This window comes from Strix aluco, chromosome 13, assembly GCF_031877795.1.
Source record: "Strix aluco isolate bStrAlu1 chromosome 13, bStrAlu1.hap1, whole genome shotgun sequence".
Lineage (NCBI taxonomy): Eukaryota > Metazoa > Chordata > Aves > Strigiformes > Strigidae > Strix > Strix aluco.
The window spans coordinates 6,669,754-6,687,568 of record NC_133943.1 but is presented as its reverse complement, the minus strand read 5'-3'; the positions used below and the strand labels follow the sequence as shown (position 1 = coordinate 6,687,568).

Here is a 17,815-nt window from a genome sequence, read left to right as displayed (position 1 = left end):
CTATGTTTTTTATGTAGGAGAGAGCCCACCAGCCCCTTGGGAGGGTCCCAGTGCCACCTCACCCAGCCTTGCTGGGCACCCCACTGGTTCAGCTGGGGACCATCGTGTCTTTGGGAAGGGGCTGTCACTCTTCAGAGCACACGGACCGGCTGGGCTCTGCTGCATAGTGCTTATTTCTTGGTGTCTATAGCTGGTGAAGAGGGTTAAGGCATGAATTCTTCCTTGATTGTCAGTGGAGATGAGGAGACGAGGTTCGGGGCACTGCTGCTGCAGAGGCCTCCGATGGGTCCCAGTGTGCCAACAGCTGGTGGGGTTGGCGTGGTGGTGCTGGTGGGCTGGCTTTGCTGCTGCATCTTCTTTTTGTTCACCTTCCTCTCCTTCGCCCTCCGATTTTGAAACCAGATTTTCACCTGCAGAAAGACAAAGATGTCAGTGCAGAGATGGGGATGGATGCAGCCAAGGATGACATCCCTCAGGGTCCCCCCAGGGCAGAGTTTGGAAAAGAAGGGAGATCTGTGGAGCAAGTTGGGACCACTGCTGCCTGCTTGGGCTGCTGCCCTTCCCCTCCCTAGCCCCATCTCCACCCAGGACATGGTTTTCCCGAGAGACCACAGCACTGACCTGCCGTTCGGTGAGCCCAAGGGCGGCAGCCAGCTCAGCCTTGCGGCGGATGGTGATGTAGCGGCTGTAGTGAAACTCCTTCTCCAGCTCCAGGCGCTGGTGGTCTGTGTACACCACCCGGTACTTGTCTTTCGTTCTGGTCTTGCCTGGCAGAGAGAACAGAGTGGGGGTGAACTGAGAGGGGATGAAGAGGAGTAGTAGAGGGGTATGAGAATCCCCAAGGGCATGGAGGAGATATACAACCACCTGTGTAGAGCTCGGAAGAAACATGGCAGTGCTCTGGGGACCAGTGGAAAAGAGAGTCATGAGGCTCTTGCTGGATTTAATGCCCATCCTGGGTAGCACCAGGGTGTTTCTCCATGTTGGGAAGTACCTGGGCTTTGGGGAAATTGCTTGGTGGAAAGAGCAGGAGGGATTCAGAGGCATCCCAAGAAGATGGACCATAAATCCCATGTGCCATGACCACTGTCCCTGAGAGGAGCAGAGCTGGAAGGCCTGCAGTGGACTGAGGGCAAGCTGCCTGCAAAAATAGAGCCTGGGAGGGCTGAGGAAAGCCCAGCTCTTTGCCAGGAAGCCCAAACCCAAGGTGCCATCACTTGGAGGCACACACATCAGGACAGGGGAAAGACAGAAACCCAGGGTTGACAGCATTTCTCTGCCACCAAGAGGGTTATTTTCCTTCTCCCTGCACAGAGCTAAGATGGAGGGCAGTGTTTAGTCCTTTGGTGCAGTCTTTAAAGGTGCACTGGAGAAAGCCCACATGATGCCCAAGCACTACTGGGGACTGGCTCCACAGGCCAGCGGTGTTTGACCAAAGCCAGACCGAATCTTGCCTTGGGCCCCCCCAGATATGGACAGATCCCAGGGCCATCGAGCCCCTGTGCACACAAATTCACACCCCAGGGCAGTGCAAATGGCACCTGCTCCTTTCTAGCAGAAAAATACAGCCAAAAATAGCCCAGCCATCTTCTCCATTAGCTCTTTCATTAATACACACACACAGGGCGAGCTGCGGAGCAGGAGCCAACAGCTTGAACTCTGCCAGGGCTGGCGGCCGTGGTGGGTACGGGTGGCACTTCAAGGAAGGATACCTATGCCCGGCAGTTTGCTGATAAGTCCCTGGTGTTTTCCTCTGCAGAAGAGCCCACGGGAGGGGAATAAACACAGCTGTAAATATTTGCTTCTCCACCCGAAATAACAAAATCCTGTTCCACAGCATTGATGGAGATGGAGCTGTGCTTTCAGCTGAGCAGCCACTGTCCTTCCGACTAGGACCCTGGCCATTTGTTCTCCTGGCAGACATGTTTGTCCATCTTCTGAATTTCTGCTGCTGAGAGCATTGCTGCCAGGGGAAGGGGTAGGAGCAAGCCCAGAACAGCTCCATGGGTTTCCCAGGACAGGATACTGCCCATCACTGCTGAAGATGTGCAGGGAGGGATTTCTAATGACCCAGGAACCTGTATAACCTCACTGGCAGTCTGCTTTCCCCAGGAAAGGGGATCTTTGTGTGCCTGCCATCCTGTTCATCCATTCCCCCTAATGAGTTCTTGGCACATCAGTCAGTTTGGGCCAAATTGGATGGACATTGAGAAGTCTCAGCAATATTATTAAATTTTGACCATGCTAGTGGAAGAAGGAGTTTGGGTGATGCAGAGCAAAACTGTGCTTCAGAGACTTCAGAGTGAACTCAACCTTAACCAGACATCAGAGAATCTCCACAGAGCAAAACCCCAACCTCCAGGCTGCAAGTCTGTTTCTCAACCAACTCAATTTTATTTTTAAGGGTGTGTCTCTCCTGCTTCCCTATTGCAAGGAGATGGGGACTTTCCCAAGACATTTCTTATGCTGAAAGATAAATGTAAAAGAGTGTCAGAGCCAGGACAACGCAAGGCCATGGTACACTACAAGTGGAAGAGGGGCTCCTCAGGGTCCTTTCCCTCGCAGCATCCCATGGGATGCAAAAAGGCAGCTGGTTTTCTACTAAATAAACAAGAGCCAGCAAAGGTCCAGCTCCTGCCATTGCCACTGAGCACACCACGTGTGGAAGCACAGGAGTGTGTGTGCACCCCTGGGTGCACATGGAACCAGGGTTGGGCACAGGAGGCATCTCGTCCTGCTGGAGTTGACCCCAGCGCTCCCAGGAACAAAACCAGTAGCCCTGCAACACAAGTTAGCACCCAATTTCCATGACTACATCACTCTCTGTGTCCTTCTGCCATTGCTCCCTGAGGTGCTGGCACAGGCTCAGCACAATGTGATGGTTGAAGGTCCCAGCGCAGTCCCCAAGAAACACCAAAGCTCTCCAACAATCCACAGAGGAGGGTAGGAGCACAGCAAGGCTGCAACATGGCCAGGAATGGAAACCAGACTTCCCAGCACCAGGCCTGGGCTTTAGCCACTAATATTTGAGGGATGTGATGAATTCAGTCACCATTTTAAAGAGCCCAGCTCCTTCCGGGGCTGTTTGGAAGTGGACACCTAATCCCTCCTCACCACCACCAAGAGCAAACCTGCCTCTGGCCACACAGGGTGACTCTGCAGATAAAAACAGGGTAAAAAAGTAATTAGATTGAGCAAGATGTGTATGGAGATGTCTGTAGACACATGGCTGAAACTCAGTGATTTAGTGTGCGAAGGTCTACGGAGCATTGCTGGGCGTTTGTCCCCACACATCGGGGGACATATTGGCTGTGGCGGCTTGAAACCAAACCGGCCATGACACAATGCTGGGCTGGAGTGAAGAGGGACCCCACGCTCTCCGCTTGCTCTCCCACAGGGCCCCTGTCCCTCCTGTGGAGTTGCTGCTGCCTCTTGCTGCCCCATGGGTGAAGGGTTCATCGGTGTGAGAAGGATCTCTGCATCCCAGCCCAGGAGGGACCTGTGCTGAATTTGCAAACACAGCGATTCCTGGGGAGTTGCAGAATAAACCAGATGCGCTGGCGGAGATTTATGTGAGGTTTAGCAGCTCTGTGAGAAACCGGGCTCCCTCTGCCTGCTCCGGGCTCAGGAACTCCTACAAGTGTTTTTTCTTTCTCATATAAATTTATCTCTTTTTATTTTTCATTTGAAAGCAAAAACCTTTCTGAAAAGATAATGACTTGAAAGTGATCTTATTTGCAAAATTGCTATCTGAGTACCACTCCTTGGAGAAAAAACCAGCTGGGAAGCAAAGGAATTGACAGATGAAGTAAAAAAAATAAATTAAAGAATAAAAAAATAAGGCGGTTTGTGAATACCACATATGCCATGAATTTCAGGAGGAATTATTATTTCCTGCTGCAGCTGTAAAAAGATCCATCACAGCTTGTTCTTTGTTATTCCCTCTTCACCGTTCATCCTTGATGAAGCCTCTGCTTTGCCTCGGGTCTGGCAGCTACCCGGCTGTGTTGGCGAGCCGCCGCTGTGTGAGCTGGGCACCACTCTCTTGCTGCCCAATATCAGGTAGCAAAGATTCAAAGCAGAGGACTCACCACCAAGCCAGAGACGGAAAGTTATTCATCTCAACTAATTGCTGGTTTCGTCGATGTTTGCTGAATTCAGGAATGTATTATGGGTGATTCACAAGGAAAATAAAAGGATTTGAAAGAAATACTATTGACAATGAATAATTCAGCTACCTTGAATATGAATGCTGGGATACACTTAACTCTCTCCTGGAGGTTTTTATGGCTCTGTGAAAGGAAAGAGGAAATTTGGGACGAGTCACCCCAACTCCTTATGGGGAGCCCTTGTACCTATGGGGAAAGACCCCGGTGCCGCAGCGGGGAGCATGACTGAGCAGAAGGATGGAAACCCTCCTGCATTTCCAGGGAATCCCAGAGGAGGTGGACTGGGCTGTCCCACGGCTGGGATAGCCCTGACCTGCGGCTGCTGCACCAGGAGGGAGCGTGGATGGGGTGCCCAGGGTGCGAAGGGGGTGCTGCTGATGTCTCCTAGCACAGCCACTAGCCCCTTCCAGCCCTGCTATGCATTTAAAGTCCTTCCTGCTTGTCCCCAAAAGACCAGGCAAAGGAACTGTTCGGGCAGCCACATGGAGCCATTCACAGGGCCAGTGGGAATGGTTTCGGCTTTGGGATCAAGGCAGGGCCAATGGCTGCATGGGGAGAGGGTATCGTTACTACTGTTAATGTATAACCCTAATAGCACTCACCTGAGCCATGATTAGATAAGGGAATAGCTTTAATGTGCTGTGCAAACCCCAAGGGACGCGCTCCTGAGTGTGCACGCACACGCACTCGCACACACGTGGGGGACTGGGTCCTGACCCCCAACCCGGATCCACTCCCCACAGCAGCCCTGACCTGGGAACGGGGATGCTGGAGCTTCTGCCCTGGACTGGGTCAGGAGCCTCACAGGGGAAGGGAAAATCAAACTAGATCCCTGTGCCCACCATCCTGCGCTCTACACCCTCATGGCCACAGCAGAGGCTGCCAGGGAGGTGGTAAATCACCCTCTCCAGCCCTGGCCTGCCCACAGGATGACTTTCAGTAAGAAACTGTGCCCCAAACACCCTAACAGATAGGCAATATGGGATATTTTGAGGCTGGTGTTGACCAGCTCTAAGAATAGCTGGGAAGGGGCTGGTTCAAACCAGGGAGGAAAGAGACTGCAGGGTGGCAGTGGCACCCTGGGAGGAGGTGCAAAATAATGAAGGAGCAAGAGCTGGCATGTGTTATATGGAATTTGTCCTTTCCCCAGTTCCACAGAGAGATACACAGAGCCCGGTGTGCCCAGCACAGCTAAGAGGGGTTCAGGCCAGCTCCGAACAGCAGATCCCCATCTGCGGGACACAGCCCTCCCCACCACAGCAGGAGCAGCACAGAGGCCAGCAGCGAGGAGCATAAACCTGTGCATTTTCCTAAAGGTCTCTATTTCACAGGTCAAAGCAGCTCAAAATTGCAGCAGCTGCAAACCCTGGCTCTGTGGGAAGCCATTACACAGCCATCAGGGCTCCGATCAGGGCAGTTGGAGTACAGCAGCCCCAGCCCAAGGACATGGGCATATTGCAAGGTGCTTTGGCAGGGAGGTGCTGGCGTGGGAGACAGAGGCGTTGCTGCCAAGCCAGCTGGCCCCATGGCTGCTTGACGGCTCTGCACACCCCACTGAGCTGCGGCTCCTCTCTTGACTGGCATGAAAAGTCTGGGCAACGTGCTCCTGGAGCCACCCTGTGTGGTCTCACCTTCCTGGTGATGCTCTGGCCGTGCGCTGGCTCCATCTGTACAGCCCCATCTGCCCATCTGTCTACTGGGTGCGTTCCATGCTATCTGATGGCACTACAATATTTTAATGCTGAAAAACATCAGGTGTGAAAGTTCCATCACCTGTGAGAACCAGGGAAAGAACTTGTCCACGCTGGAGTTAAGGTGCAGCAACATGGGGTGCAAGGCTGTCCCCCCTGGGTGGGTTCTTTCTCTCCATGATAAAGATGGTTCATTCTGAATGAGTAGCATCCACTTTCAAAGAGGATAAAATCCTCCCATCCCAGAAGAATCAGTGCTCTATCAGGAATTGCCATTCCTTCCCAGGGAAAGCTTCAAGGAAAACTTCACCCCACTCCTGGCACAGCTTAGGCAAAGCTACAGATGGAGAAACTGAGGCACAGAAGCAGCTCCAAACCAGAGTGGAGTGCCAGGGTCAGAGCCATGGGCTGTGATTGCTGGTGGGACTCCCTGGACAGATGAACCCCCAGTCCTTCTGCAGCTCCATGGGGGGAATCCCACACACACACTGCAAAGAAGGGGACAACCAGCAGAGTGATGCCCCATGACAGAGACCCCAGGCCCAGGAGAGGGCTAGGGTCAGCTCCTAAAGCTCAGAAGCCTCCAATCTGGCTGGAGTCACCCTCATCTGGCAGCCAGATGTGCTCCAGCTGCCTCTGTGTGGAGGGGTCGATGCTCCCTCTGCCGAGCAGAGGCAATGGCAGCCACGTTGGGCAGCAGTGATGCTGGTGCTGGGGACAGACAGCCCAGCTCATTTCACTGTCCCTAAACCTACTGGAAATGGGAACCTCAAAGTTGCACTGACAGCAGCAGGGGCTGAGCCCACCGACGCTCTCCGTCTGCCCCCCTCACCTCCCACTCACTTGCTCCCCTCATTTCTCCTTCAGCTCCAGCAGCCGCCCCAAAGCACCCATGCTCCTCTGTGGCCAGGAAGGGGGAATAAACCTGAACCCCCCACCCTTCCCAAGTGCTGGGAACCAGCAGGTCAGGGTTTTCACAAGCCTTTCCCTTCCCATGCATGTTTCAATATTGTCAGCTATTTTTCCTCCACTGCAGGAAGCAGAGGGGTGATGGATGGGACGACTGATGTGGGGCAAAGGACCAGAGCCATGTGGCTTGCTTTATCACCACCAGGGAGAAAGGAGCCCCTCCGGAGGGCAATCCTTCCTGAGATCCCTGCCTGAGGTCATTCCTCTGCCAAAGGGTGTTGGATTTAGACAACTGCCAAGTGTCAAAAACCGGGTGAGAGGAACCTCCCTGCTGTACATATTTAATGTTTCTGTACTGTGGAGGGAGGGGATGCTGGATGAATCCTCACCCAATGGACCCTGCCAAAGCTCCCCCAGCTCTGCTCTGGGTTGGAGAAACAGGCATTTCAGAGCTGCTGGGCTGAAGGCAGGACTCATCTGTGCCCCTGGGTGCTAGGGGCCCCTCTGGGGAGCCCAGCAACCCTGCTGCCCCCAGGTAGCTCCTTGCATGGCTGTTCACCTGACATTGACCTGACCTGGGGATTTCTTCCTGGTGCCAAAGATTTCAGAGCTAACAGCAATGCTCCCATGGGCACCCACTAGCAATAAAACCTGATTCAGCTTGGTACATCATGCACTGTAAATGTTTCACTTACAAAACGGCGCCACTTGTCCTGATGGCTTTCTAGCCTTCTGCGCACAGAGGATTGAGCTCTATGCGTCCAAAACAGCCCCATAGCTTTGCTATAAGTCAGTCTGTGTGACTGGGGATTGCTTGCCTGGAGGTTACGGGACTGGCAGAGCCAGGAGGCAGAAACTGGGGCTTGGTGCTTGGCAACCCAGCTGTCAGGAAGGGGCAGAAACACCTGGGCAAAGAGCTGGATTTGGAGAGCACAGCCCGGTGCACAGGAGCACAGGCCAGCTGCCGCTGGGTTCCATGCTGCCAGCACAGCAGGACAGGGCCAGATCTGTACCCACAGCCACACGCATGGGCGAAGGCACCCTTCCTGCAAGCCTCATCTTCCTCCCAGGAGGTGCAAACCCCAAAAGGTTGAGGAGCAGGTTGCCAGCAGTTGCAGCGAGCCGGCGGTTCCCAAACACAACCCCGCATTCTTGGACACGGAGCAACACGACAGGAGATGCTTCCACCCCAGGGTGCAGCAGCTTGAGGCTGGGAGCTGGGGCAAGCATTTCCCAGCACTGCAGTGATTCAACCCTTTATTTTGGCAACTGGCAGATTCCTTCAGTTGCTCCCATGTTTTACGAGCACCGAGCCAAGCGCCGCCAGCCAGGCTCCAGCACCGGGTCAAAGACCGCACCAGCACAGGAAGGCGAGGAGTGCCGGGGCGGTGCGTGGGCTGGCCAGCACACGCAGGTTGGAAACAGCCGGTTTCAGAGCATCAACTTCAAGCCAGCCCCACGGCACTGAGCCCAGGTCCAGCTCATCCGTATCTGTCACCTGGCTGGATTTGGCCTGGTTGCGGCAGGAGGAGGAGGAGGACAGCAAGGCAGTGTTGGTGCCAGCTGAGCACCGGGACTCCTCTCCCCTTCACAGCCCCACAGGGCTTGGCCCATCCTTACTGTGGGGCAGAGAGGGGGAAGGATCCATCCCCTTATCCGGGCGATCGCAAAGCTAACAGTAGTGGAGTGGGCGTCCTTGAAGGGTCCCCTCTAGGAAACATCTGCCATTGGCCAGAGGTTTAAAGTGTCCCTCTACTAATCCTGGGGTATTAGCTAGACAAGCCCATCACGTAGGTACTGCCAGTGCTCCAGAGAAGCCCTTTTTGTTCAAAGAAAGTCAATTCTAGGAAAGTTTGAAAGGCCTGTACCTTGGCCAGCAGGTTGAGCAGTCAACAACTCCTAGCTGGGGCCAGGAGTAGGTTGTGGGTTAATAATTCAAGGGGAGAAGACCAATGAGTCCGATGCACGCACAAACCAAATGAACTGGGGGAGAAAAGGGTCTCAAAGGAAGCAACCATGTCCTAAAGAGGGGTCCCCCATGCAGGGACTGACCAGGGAGCTGCACCATCCTCCAGCCACCACCATCACCCCAAAATGTACTGTGCACAGCATGAACCCCACCTGTCCAGGAGAAACATTTGTCTCATTATCGGGGTTTTACTCTTTCCTCTAGTTTCATGGACCTCACTAGGGCAACAAATAGAGCTGGAAAACTGAGCTGGAAATGGTGAAAACTGAGACGGAAAACTGCACACCCAGCAAATTACCACTCACTCATGCTTGGAGTATCACTATTTGCTCTCCATCACCCCAAAACCTGTCCAGGCACCATGGGCACTGATAGCACACAAAACCCCCAGCATATTCGACTCCCTGAGGGATGCCCCAATTGCACTTTCACTTGCAATATTGAGCACTTCGGCCTGGCTTGATTAGTGACCTAAAAGCCAGACCTGAGGCAGTATCTGAGGATTTGCATAACTAACGAGCAGAGGGTGAATTTCAAAGTTCAGCCAGCAGCCGTTTCCAGCCACCTTCCTGAGCTTTTTATAGAGCCGGGGTGCAATTCACAGGGAAGTTTGCAAATAATTGTGAATAAGGAGGAAGCATGAGGCTCTGACACGCTGCTCATGAAGATTTTATGAGCAGAAAAAGAGGTGACATTGGAGAGAGAAATGAGGCCTGGGGACATCTTCCAGCTTGGTTCCCTTTAACTCCCGATTTCCAGTGACCATCTCTCTGGCATCACAATCCCTTCTGCTGCAGGTTTATCTTGGCTCAGATGGGTGAAGCACGCACATATTTAGCAACAGGTATATAAAATCATCCCTAGGTAAAGCCTGACTCTGCAATGAGTCACTGGGAGATTTCTCATTGATTTTTCTCAGGCTCTGGATCGCGTTTGCAGAAGCCCCCAACACACTTATATTCCCTGCGTAACATTTTCTCTTACCACTGCACAGCTCTTTCCCAAAAGCTTTCAAACTACAGCCAAGAGCTGTTTATACAAGGCAAGACAGAGAGGAAACCTTAATTTACAGCCCTCTGAAGTATTATGATTTATATCAACAGTTGATATTTATAGCAAAAAAGTCCGTGTATTCATTTCCTATTCCCACTGAGGTGAGATGGGTAGTTAATCAATCCAGACTGATTAAAGTCCAGTTTATTGATTTCAATAAAACGATTCATCTAAGAATTTCACCCTTATCTATGTCAAACCCATCTCTGCCCTGCTCTTTTTCAAGATTAATGGAGAAAGGCTCTTCTTTTTTTAAAGGGCAGCCCTGGAAAACACAGGCTGCATCCCAGCATCCCACACACGGTCCCACCATGGCCAAATCCTGTAGCTGCTTGGCACCAGCAGCTTAAAAAGGGACCTCGCTGGTCATCCATCCTGAGGAAGCACCACAAGAAAGGGACTTTCACCCCAGCACCCATCCCCTCATCCCTGGGGCTGGGCTGGGGCAGCTCCTCCTCTGCGTGCAAGGGGAACAAGGTTGATATATTTCTCCCTTTGTATGCATTTAATCTAAGAGATACAAACTAAGCAAGTAATGATATTTTTCCAGAATTCAATCAACTCAATTGTCATCTAACTCAATCAGAGGCACTTTCAAGCTCCTGTTTTATCTCAGCCCCACTGCTGGGTGTAAAACTGTGCCCTTGATCCAGAGAAGAGGTGTGCTGATGTCTTTCTCCCCTCATTAATTTTCCCTCCCACCTCTCTCCTCAGAAGAAACCAAGATGTTCGGACCTACAAAACCTGCACAAGTGGTGGAGTCCCAGTTACATGGGGGGGGCTGCAGGATCACACCCCCCTTACACCCTGGGGCAGAGGGAGATCCTTAGTCCCAGCACGCCTGTGGATCTCTGTCAGTGTGTACAGGGGGGAGGCATTTTTCATAAATAGGTATATTCAGTGCTTAAAACAGGTCAGGAAATACCAGCCTGCCTCTCCCCTCCTCTTTCCAGACCGGGGCTGTTTTTTTCCATTCATTGGGATGTTCTGCCTGCTCCACTACAGCTACTGGTCCTGCCGGGACAGCCCCATCCCCATCCCTGCCATGTGGATCCAGCAAACATGAGGAGCTATTTTCCATGCTGGAAGACCCCAGGCACCTCTGCACAAGCCCCTTGCATGAAGGTCTCTGCATGCAGCTGACCAGCCCGATGTGGGGACAGCAGGAGAACAGAAACAAGCCTAAAATTTTGCGAACAGGGAGCCTTGGCCCCAGTCCCTGGGATATGGAGCAACCAAAACCAGACTTGCCCCCAAGAGATGCATGAAGCACTCCTCTAGGGAGTTTGGCCCCAGCAGAGCTCTGCAGAGCTCATGGCCATCACAGGAGAGGGAGAGGGGTGGTGGGTCCAGGCAAGCCCGGCAGGCAGAGGGTCCTGCTGCAGGCAGGATGGGTCCAGGCTGGGCTGGCAGCAGCGGTCGCAGCCTGAAGGGGAAGATGAAAGGGCGCGGGCAGGGTAGGACAAAGGGCCCCGCACCTCACCTCGCTGCCAAAGGAGCCGGCCACCATCTCCATGACAAAGCGAAGCCCTTGTCAATTTGGGCTGGCCCCAAGGGGGGATCTGCCCACCGCCTTTGAAGTGGGCAGCAGGGCTCCCAGCCCAGCGCGGGCAGGGGGCTGGGGTCACCCAGACACTTCTCCCAGGTCAGGAGTTCAGCAGGGACAGGACCCCGGGGACATGGGGACAAGGGGACAGGACCCTGGGGACAGCACAGCCGCTCGGTGCCCAGGCCAGCGGTGGGCACAGGAGCGGGGGCACACCTGCTCACGTGGTGCACGGCACCCACACGCTGTGCACACGCGCACGCGGCGTGCTGCACCCAGAGCACCCACGTGCACCCTCCACATCTCTCTGTCCCCAAACACACCACACTTTGCACACACCACACATGCACGCACACACCGCACCTCGCACACGCACCACACCTTGCACCGTCCTCAACACACAGCGCCTTGCACGCACGCAGTGAGTGTGCAGCATCCCCTGTACACACGCACTGATGGTATCTATACAGCAAGCACCATACACACATTCTACTCAGGGTACCTGGCACATGCACACAGAGCCTATAGCACCTCACATGCACTGAATATACCTCACATACAGCACATGCAGCACCTTCCCTCTGCATATATACGTGTGGTACCTTCCCTGCACACATATGCACACACACACTACACATGTACGCGGCATAAGGCACCTTGCACACACATAGGCGCACTCCCCATACATGGGCTCTCACACGCAGCTGCACGCCAGCTCACACTCTCATGCAGGCCGCAGCCCTGCACGCTTATCCTTGCATACATGAGACACCGTGTCTGACACCCCATCAGGGCTTGCAGGACCCCAGAATCCTGGGGGTCTCTGGCACTGCCCATCCTACCCAGTGGTGGCAGGCGAGGGCAGGGGCGCAGGGGCAGAGACCAGCCAGGGAAAAGGACTTTCCAACCATATAACCCCATCTGCCAGCAACGCGGAAGGATGGTATCCTCCCTGCCCATCCTCAGTCCCTGCCACCTCGGCATTGGGGTCTCCCTGCTCTTTGGGGACCAGGCGCCATGCTGGGGGCAGGCCAAGTGTGTTGTCCCTCCGGGCAGTCCCCATGCAGGGAGAGCTGCGGAGCAGGATCTGGCCCCACAGGACTTCAAACCCAGGGATCCTCTGCACTGAGGAAGACGCAGGGGTGCAGGGCTGGGGGGTTTCCTTACCACTGTTGCTGGTGCTGGGAATGCTGCGCCTCATCCACTCGTATGGGGTACGTCTCTGGGCGTTAGGGGAGAGCTGGGGGACCGAGCTGCTGATGGGTGGAGGCAGGAGTCCAGAGCCCGGGGGCTGGATGGGGTTAAAATCTGGGGGGCTGAATCCAAACTGCCCTGGGCTGGCGGTGGAAGACGCAGCGGTGGTCCCGTAGGAATGCCAGTCCTCCTTGGCAGGGGTGTAGGGAGAGCCCCAGGCTGCTGCCGGCTGCCCGTGGTGTGGGTCGTTGTTAATCCCGGGCACATGGTGGTAGCTGGCGAAGTCCGAGTACTGGGGCGGCCCCGGCATGTAATTCTGAGGGTTGAGGTTGAGGCTGGGATGCCGGACGGGGCTGGGATACATGTTGGTGTCCTTATCCAAAAGATAACCTACATACATCTTCCCTGGCCGTCTCCGCGCACATGCTGCGCCGCCGTGCCGCTGGCTGCGGGCCGGGTTTGGTTTGGCGGGGAGGCGGCCGCCCCTCCTTCACCGCTGCTCACCTGGGCGCCTTGGGGAGCTGTGTCCTGGGGCCAGGCACCTCCCTGCCCACAGGCTTTTATTGGGCCCAACCTCTTGCAACATTTGCATTGAAAGGCAGGTTTGCATTTCAAAGTGCAGGAACCCCGGCTGGTGAGGGGACTGAATTCAAACCTCCCACCCCAGCTGCTGGGGGGGTGAGGTGATGGGTGACCCGGACAAGCACCAAGGACCCCTCGTCCTCTCTGCTGTCACCACCCCACAGTTGTCCCCATGCCACCAGCCGTGGTCCCTTTGTAGCAGCCAGCTTTGGGGACGCTAGGGCATCATGGGTGTCACCCACGAGGATGCCCCCAGAGAGCTCACCCCGTGCCTGGAGCCATCCGTACCCCAGCAACAGGGTGCCTTGGGCTAAGCCCTTGTATTAAAGCCTGGCTGCGGGCAGGGGACAAGCTGGGCTGTGCCTGCCATCAGCCCTGTTCCCACATTGGGGGGACACCGAACCCTTGCTCTGGGGTGATGCTTTCCTGTGCCCAGTGCCAGCATCTGCCTGATTCGGAAAAGGGGGGCTGGTGGGAAGGGAAGGCTCTGAGTCCCACTGTGTTTACTCCATCCAGGGGCAAACTCACCCCTCTAACCCCAACAGCAAAGCTCAGCCCTACCCTGGAGAGCAGGACAGACAGACAGACAGGGCCAGCTGTGTGCAGGGGGAATGCCCCCACCATGGACCCAACAGGGAGTCCCTGGGTTTGGACATGACTCCAAGGGGCTCATGACCCCGGGGCAAGAGAAGTTTCTTGTCTGTTTTCTCTCTTAAAGAAGCAAAACCATCTCCATATGTTTTCTGATAGGGAAACCCAACCAGAAACAGGACCCTTGTGAAGCCGTGTCTGCCTGCAAGGTGGGAGATCACCCTCTTGTCACCCATCACACCAGACACACCTCTGCTCTGGAGGGGGATGAGGGAACAAGGACCAGCTCTGTGCCCTCCAGGCCAGAAACCCCCCTCATCTGCAGCTGGGAGCCTCCTCCCTGCCGACGTGCCCCACCCCGCCAGTGTCACACTCTGGCTGCACTGGCCATCACCACGTAGTCACAGTCGTCATTTACAAGCTGGTTTTTCCTCCTCAAATTAAAGCACAGACCCACAGAGGCTCCAGAAGGGTGTTTTGTCACCTCCCCAAGGCCACCTCTGCTCTCACCAGCCCCTTCTCCTGCTGCAAACACAAGCGGTGGTCGATCCTCACCCTCCCGAGACAGAAATGGCCTGGAATTTGACAATAAGAAACAGGAAAAAAAAGAACAAAAAAGCAGGGAAAAAAAGATTTAGAGTGAAATTGAGAGGAGGGGATAAAACAAGAGACTTTCAGAGGTTTTCCTGATCACAGATATTATGAACCTGGGAAGTGTTACCAGTGTGGAATTGCCTCCCAGATTTGTGGAATTAAAAGGAAAATGGTAACAAAACCAGCAGAGCCTCTCTGACTTGAGGAGGTTAATACGTTGGATGCACAGCCATTTCTCGCTTTCCCCTGCTGCAGCCAGTGTCAGATGTTTCCAGCATTAGCCGGTGGGTCGGGGACAGCACCCATTTGCTGGTGCTCCCTGGGACCCTGCTCGCTCCCACACCAGCCCTTCTTCCCAACGACATCCTGAGCTCTCCTGTGTTCATGTAGGGACCGGCATGTCCCCAAGCCCCCTCAGCACTGCTGTCATCTGTTTGCTCAAGGTGGACTTTGCGAGAGCTCGCCGTACCACCTCGCAGCCCTCCCTCGCAGCCAGGCCAGGCTGCTGCCATTCCCACCCTGCTACCGAGCACACCACGCTGGAGCCATAACGGGCCAGCACCCCCAAACCCGGGGCGGTGGAGCCACAGCGGCTCTGCATCAGTCCTGGGCACATCATCGCATTGCTCCAGCACTAATTCCAGGTGAAATTGGGTGAAAATACACGGATACCCCTGTGCCACAACCACTCCCTGCAAGGAGGTGGGAGCCAGGATGAGATTGAAGGGAGATGGGGTAAGAGGTAAGGGATCTGGTTTGTAGGAAGGGACCTGAGTAAAATCCCAGCAATGGGAGATCACCCCCAGAGCTGGCATCACCTAGGCTCTGCCTCCCAAGATCTGTCATGGCCAGAGGTACCACAAGAGGTGAGCAATTTGCAGCATCCTCCCTGTGCCTCCAGAGCCCCTGACCCCTCACCCAGCTTTGTCCCAGCTCCCTCCCTCATGGTAAAGGTGACTGTCATGGTCATCCCACCCAGTGACAGTCTCAGCTCATGCTGCAGCGCAGATTGATTGATGCACCATATAATCCCATTTATCTTGGATTTTTCCCAAGGTCTCAGCACAGCCATGGCTTTGTTTAAACAAGGGAGCCAAGGCCTTCTTCCTTCTCCTCCCACCAGCAAAGAGATGCTGGCCCAGGGAGTGGGAAAAAAAGAAGAAAAGAAGAAAATCCCCCTCGAGCAGATGGTGGGAGGTACGGAGGAACACAAGTGGCTGCTAGGTCCCAGCCCAGGGGCAGCTGCATTTCAGGGATGGGGGATGCAGGGGTTACTCCTGCCGCTGGCTGTTTTCCACAGGCAGTGATGGGCAGCCAGGGCTCCCCTTTCCCTTTTCCCAGCCAGTGGAGCCAAGGCCAAGGGCTCAGGCAGCTTCTGGGGACTGGGGTGTTCAGAGGTCCAGGGGCAGCACCCCACACTTAGCATACTCCCCATGGCAGCTGAAGGGCTTGGTGAGGCACAGCCTCACCAGGTGCCTGCTAACAGCCGTGCCATGAGTTCCCTCGGTGGGGGGTGACAGGGGCAGGGGAAGACAATTGGGCCATAAAGATCCACCAACAATAACTTCCCTCTTTTTCTTTTCTTTGGCCTGTTTGTTGCTGGCAGGGATTATGGTTGGCAAAGTTTATGCTGGGGAAGAGCTGAATGAGGAGCCCTCCATGGGCTCCCCGAGAAGCATCCCAGCTGCTAGACTGGGGCTGAAGGGCGCTGCTGGGGACCCTTGGTCCACCCACACCCGGATCCCATGGGTGAGCAGGTCAGGGGCTGCCAGAGTCCCTGAGGGTCCCCACCTGGACGATAGGAGGTGGCAGTACTCTCCCCAGCCTGGGGAACTCCTGCTAGTCCTCCCTACCTGAGCTTCCTGATGGAAACCAGACAGATGCAGCAGAGAGAGAGGGGCCAGGGTTCCTCCGACACTCCCTGGGGCTCGGTGCAGCTATCCGTGATCGAGTGATGCCATCTCCTGGAAGCAGAAGGGCTGGGGAAGGGAGGGCCAGGAGGTCCCCAGGGCCAGGCTGTAAGCAGCCACCACCGATGGAGCAGGTTTGCAGTGAAGACCAGCCCCACCACCTTCTTCTCCCATGAAGGAGCCACTCAACCCAGGAAACTAAACCCTGCTTTGTCCCCCTGCTTGCTCTGACCTCCTACCATGGTTTCAGCGAGACAGGGAGATGCCCGCAGAGGGTCAGACTCATGCCTCCCCTTGCTCCCCTTTTCCCCTGGAGCCTCCTATCCCACCACCTCTCCAGCATCCCCATGGGCCTGTGGCCTCCCCACTCCCCCTAGTCTCTGCTGCTCCCAAAGGCAAACCTGTGGCTTCAGACCAGCACATCCCAGAGCTGCATGGCTCCTCACACACCTCAGCCCAGCCAGCACCCTCCTCCCATTCCCCGGCTTCTCCTGCCACCCTCCTGCATCAGGAGGAATAGGAGAGCAGAACATGTCTCCTGTGCATCATTCCTGCCATATACCTTTGGAGTAGCATCCCAGAGAGCAAGGGAGGGATGGGACAAGCACAGCCACCCCGCTGAATGCCCTGAGAGCATCCCCTCCTCTCTGGCAACAGAGAGAGACATCAGTGGAGATTGCAGAGGACAATCCCCTGCCCCAGCTCTATCAGCCCCACTGCAGACTCCCACACACCCTTTGGCTCTTCCCAGATACCTGAACCGTGTCTCTGCTGGCACTTGTGTCCCCATGCTCTGCAGAGCTGGTCCCCAGAGAAATGGGTGCTGGACCGGGATAGCCCAAATTGATGCGCTGTCGTACAGCCCCCCTCTCCCCTCCCCAGAGCTTGGTGTTGCTCTTCAGGATCTGGATCCCTTTCCTGGCAAAATGTAAATGTCACAAATCTTGAGACTATCCTCAAGAGGGAACTGGGGACAGGGACACACGCTGGCATCTCTCATTTCTTTCCAGCACATGTGGGGCCCCTGCTCTCACTGGGTTGGTGATGTGATTCCCCCCCCCGCACTGACACAGAGCTGGGTGCTCACCATGCAGCTGATGGGTGCTGAGCAGGGCTCACCCACCCAGCCTGAGATGGGAGACGTGGGTTCCAAAGGTGACCGAGGCCTGGAAGGCAGCATCCTAGCTGTGCTTTTCTCCTTTGCCGCGTTTCAGGCACTGTGTAAGCAGAGGGTTAACGATTCCCACATTAAGTGGCTGCAGATGTGTGGGAAAGTCTGGGGCGACTGGACGACATCGTTATTAGTATTCACCCAGGAGCCTGCCGCTGCCTCCCAGGGCTCCGCGGAGCACATTTAATACCAAGGCTCATCGTGGGGGTTAGGAAGAGTGCGTGGGATGGGGGCGGAAAGGCCCTGAGGCAAGGAAAGGCAGCGGGCTAGCATCTTCTGCTGCTGGCCAGTGCCTCCTCCAAGCGCCCAAACCCAGGGGAGGTATGGGATGGGCCAGCATCTGTAGGGACACAGCACCGTATGGCGTACAGCTCAGTGCTACCTCCTGACACCACTGTCACACTGCAGTGTCCATGGCCAGCGTTCACAGTGCTGC

At 55.2% G+C, this 17,815-nt stretch overlaps 1 protein-coding gene across 1 annotated transcript; it reads right to left on the bottom strand.

Annotated features, from left to right (window-relative positions):
• Nucleotides 1-203: 203 nt before the first annotated feature.
• CDX1 (caudal type homeobox 1) lies at nucleotides 204-12,931 on the bottom strand. Its single transcript, XM_074838736.1, has 3 exons — nucleotides 12,505-12,931; nucleotides 622-767; nucleotides 204-410 (listed from the first exon to the last, which is right to left on the bottom strand). Exons 1-3 carry the CDS (start codon nucleotides 12,929-12,931, stop codon nucleotides 204-206), a joined length of 780 nt encoding a protein of 259 aa, XP_074694837.1.
• Between the last annotated feature and the right edge of the window lie 4,884 nt (nucleotides 12,932-17,815).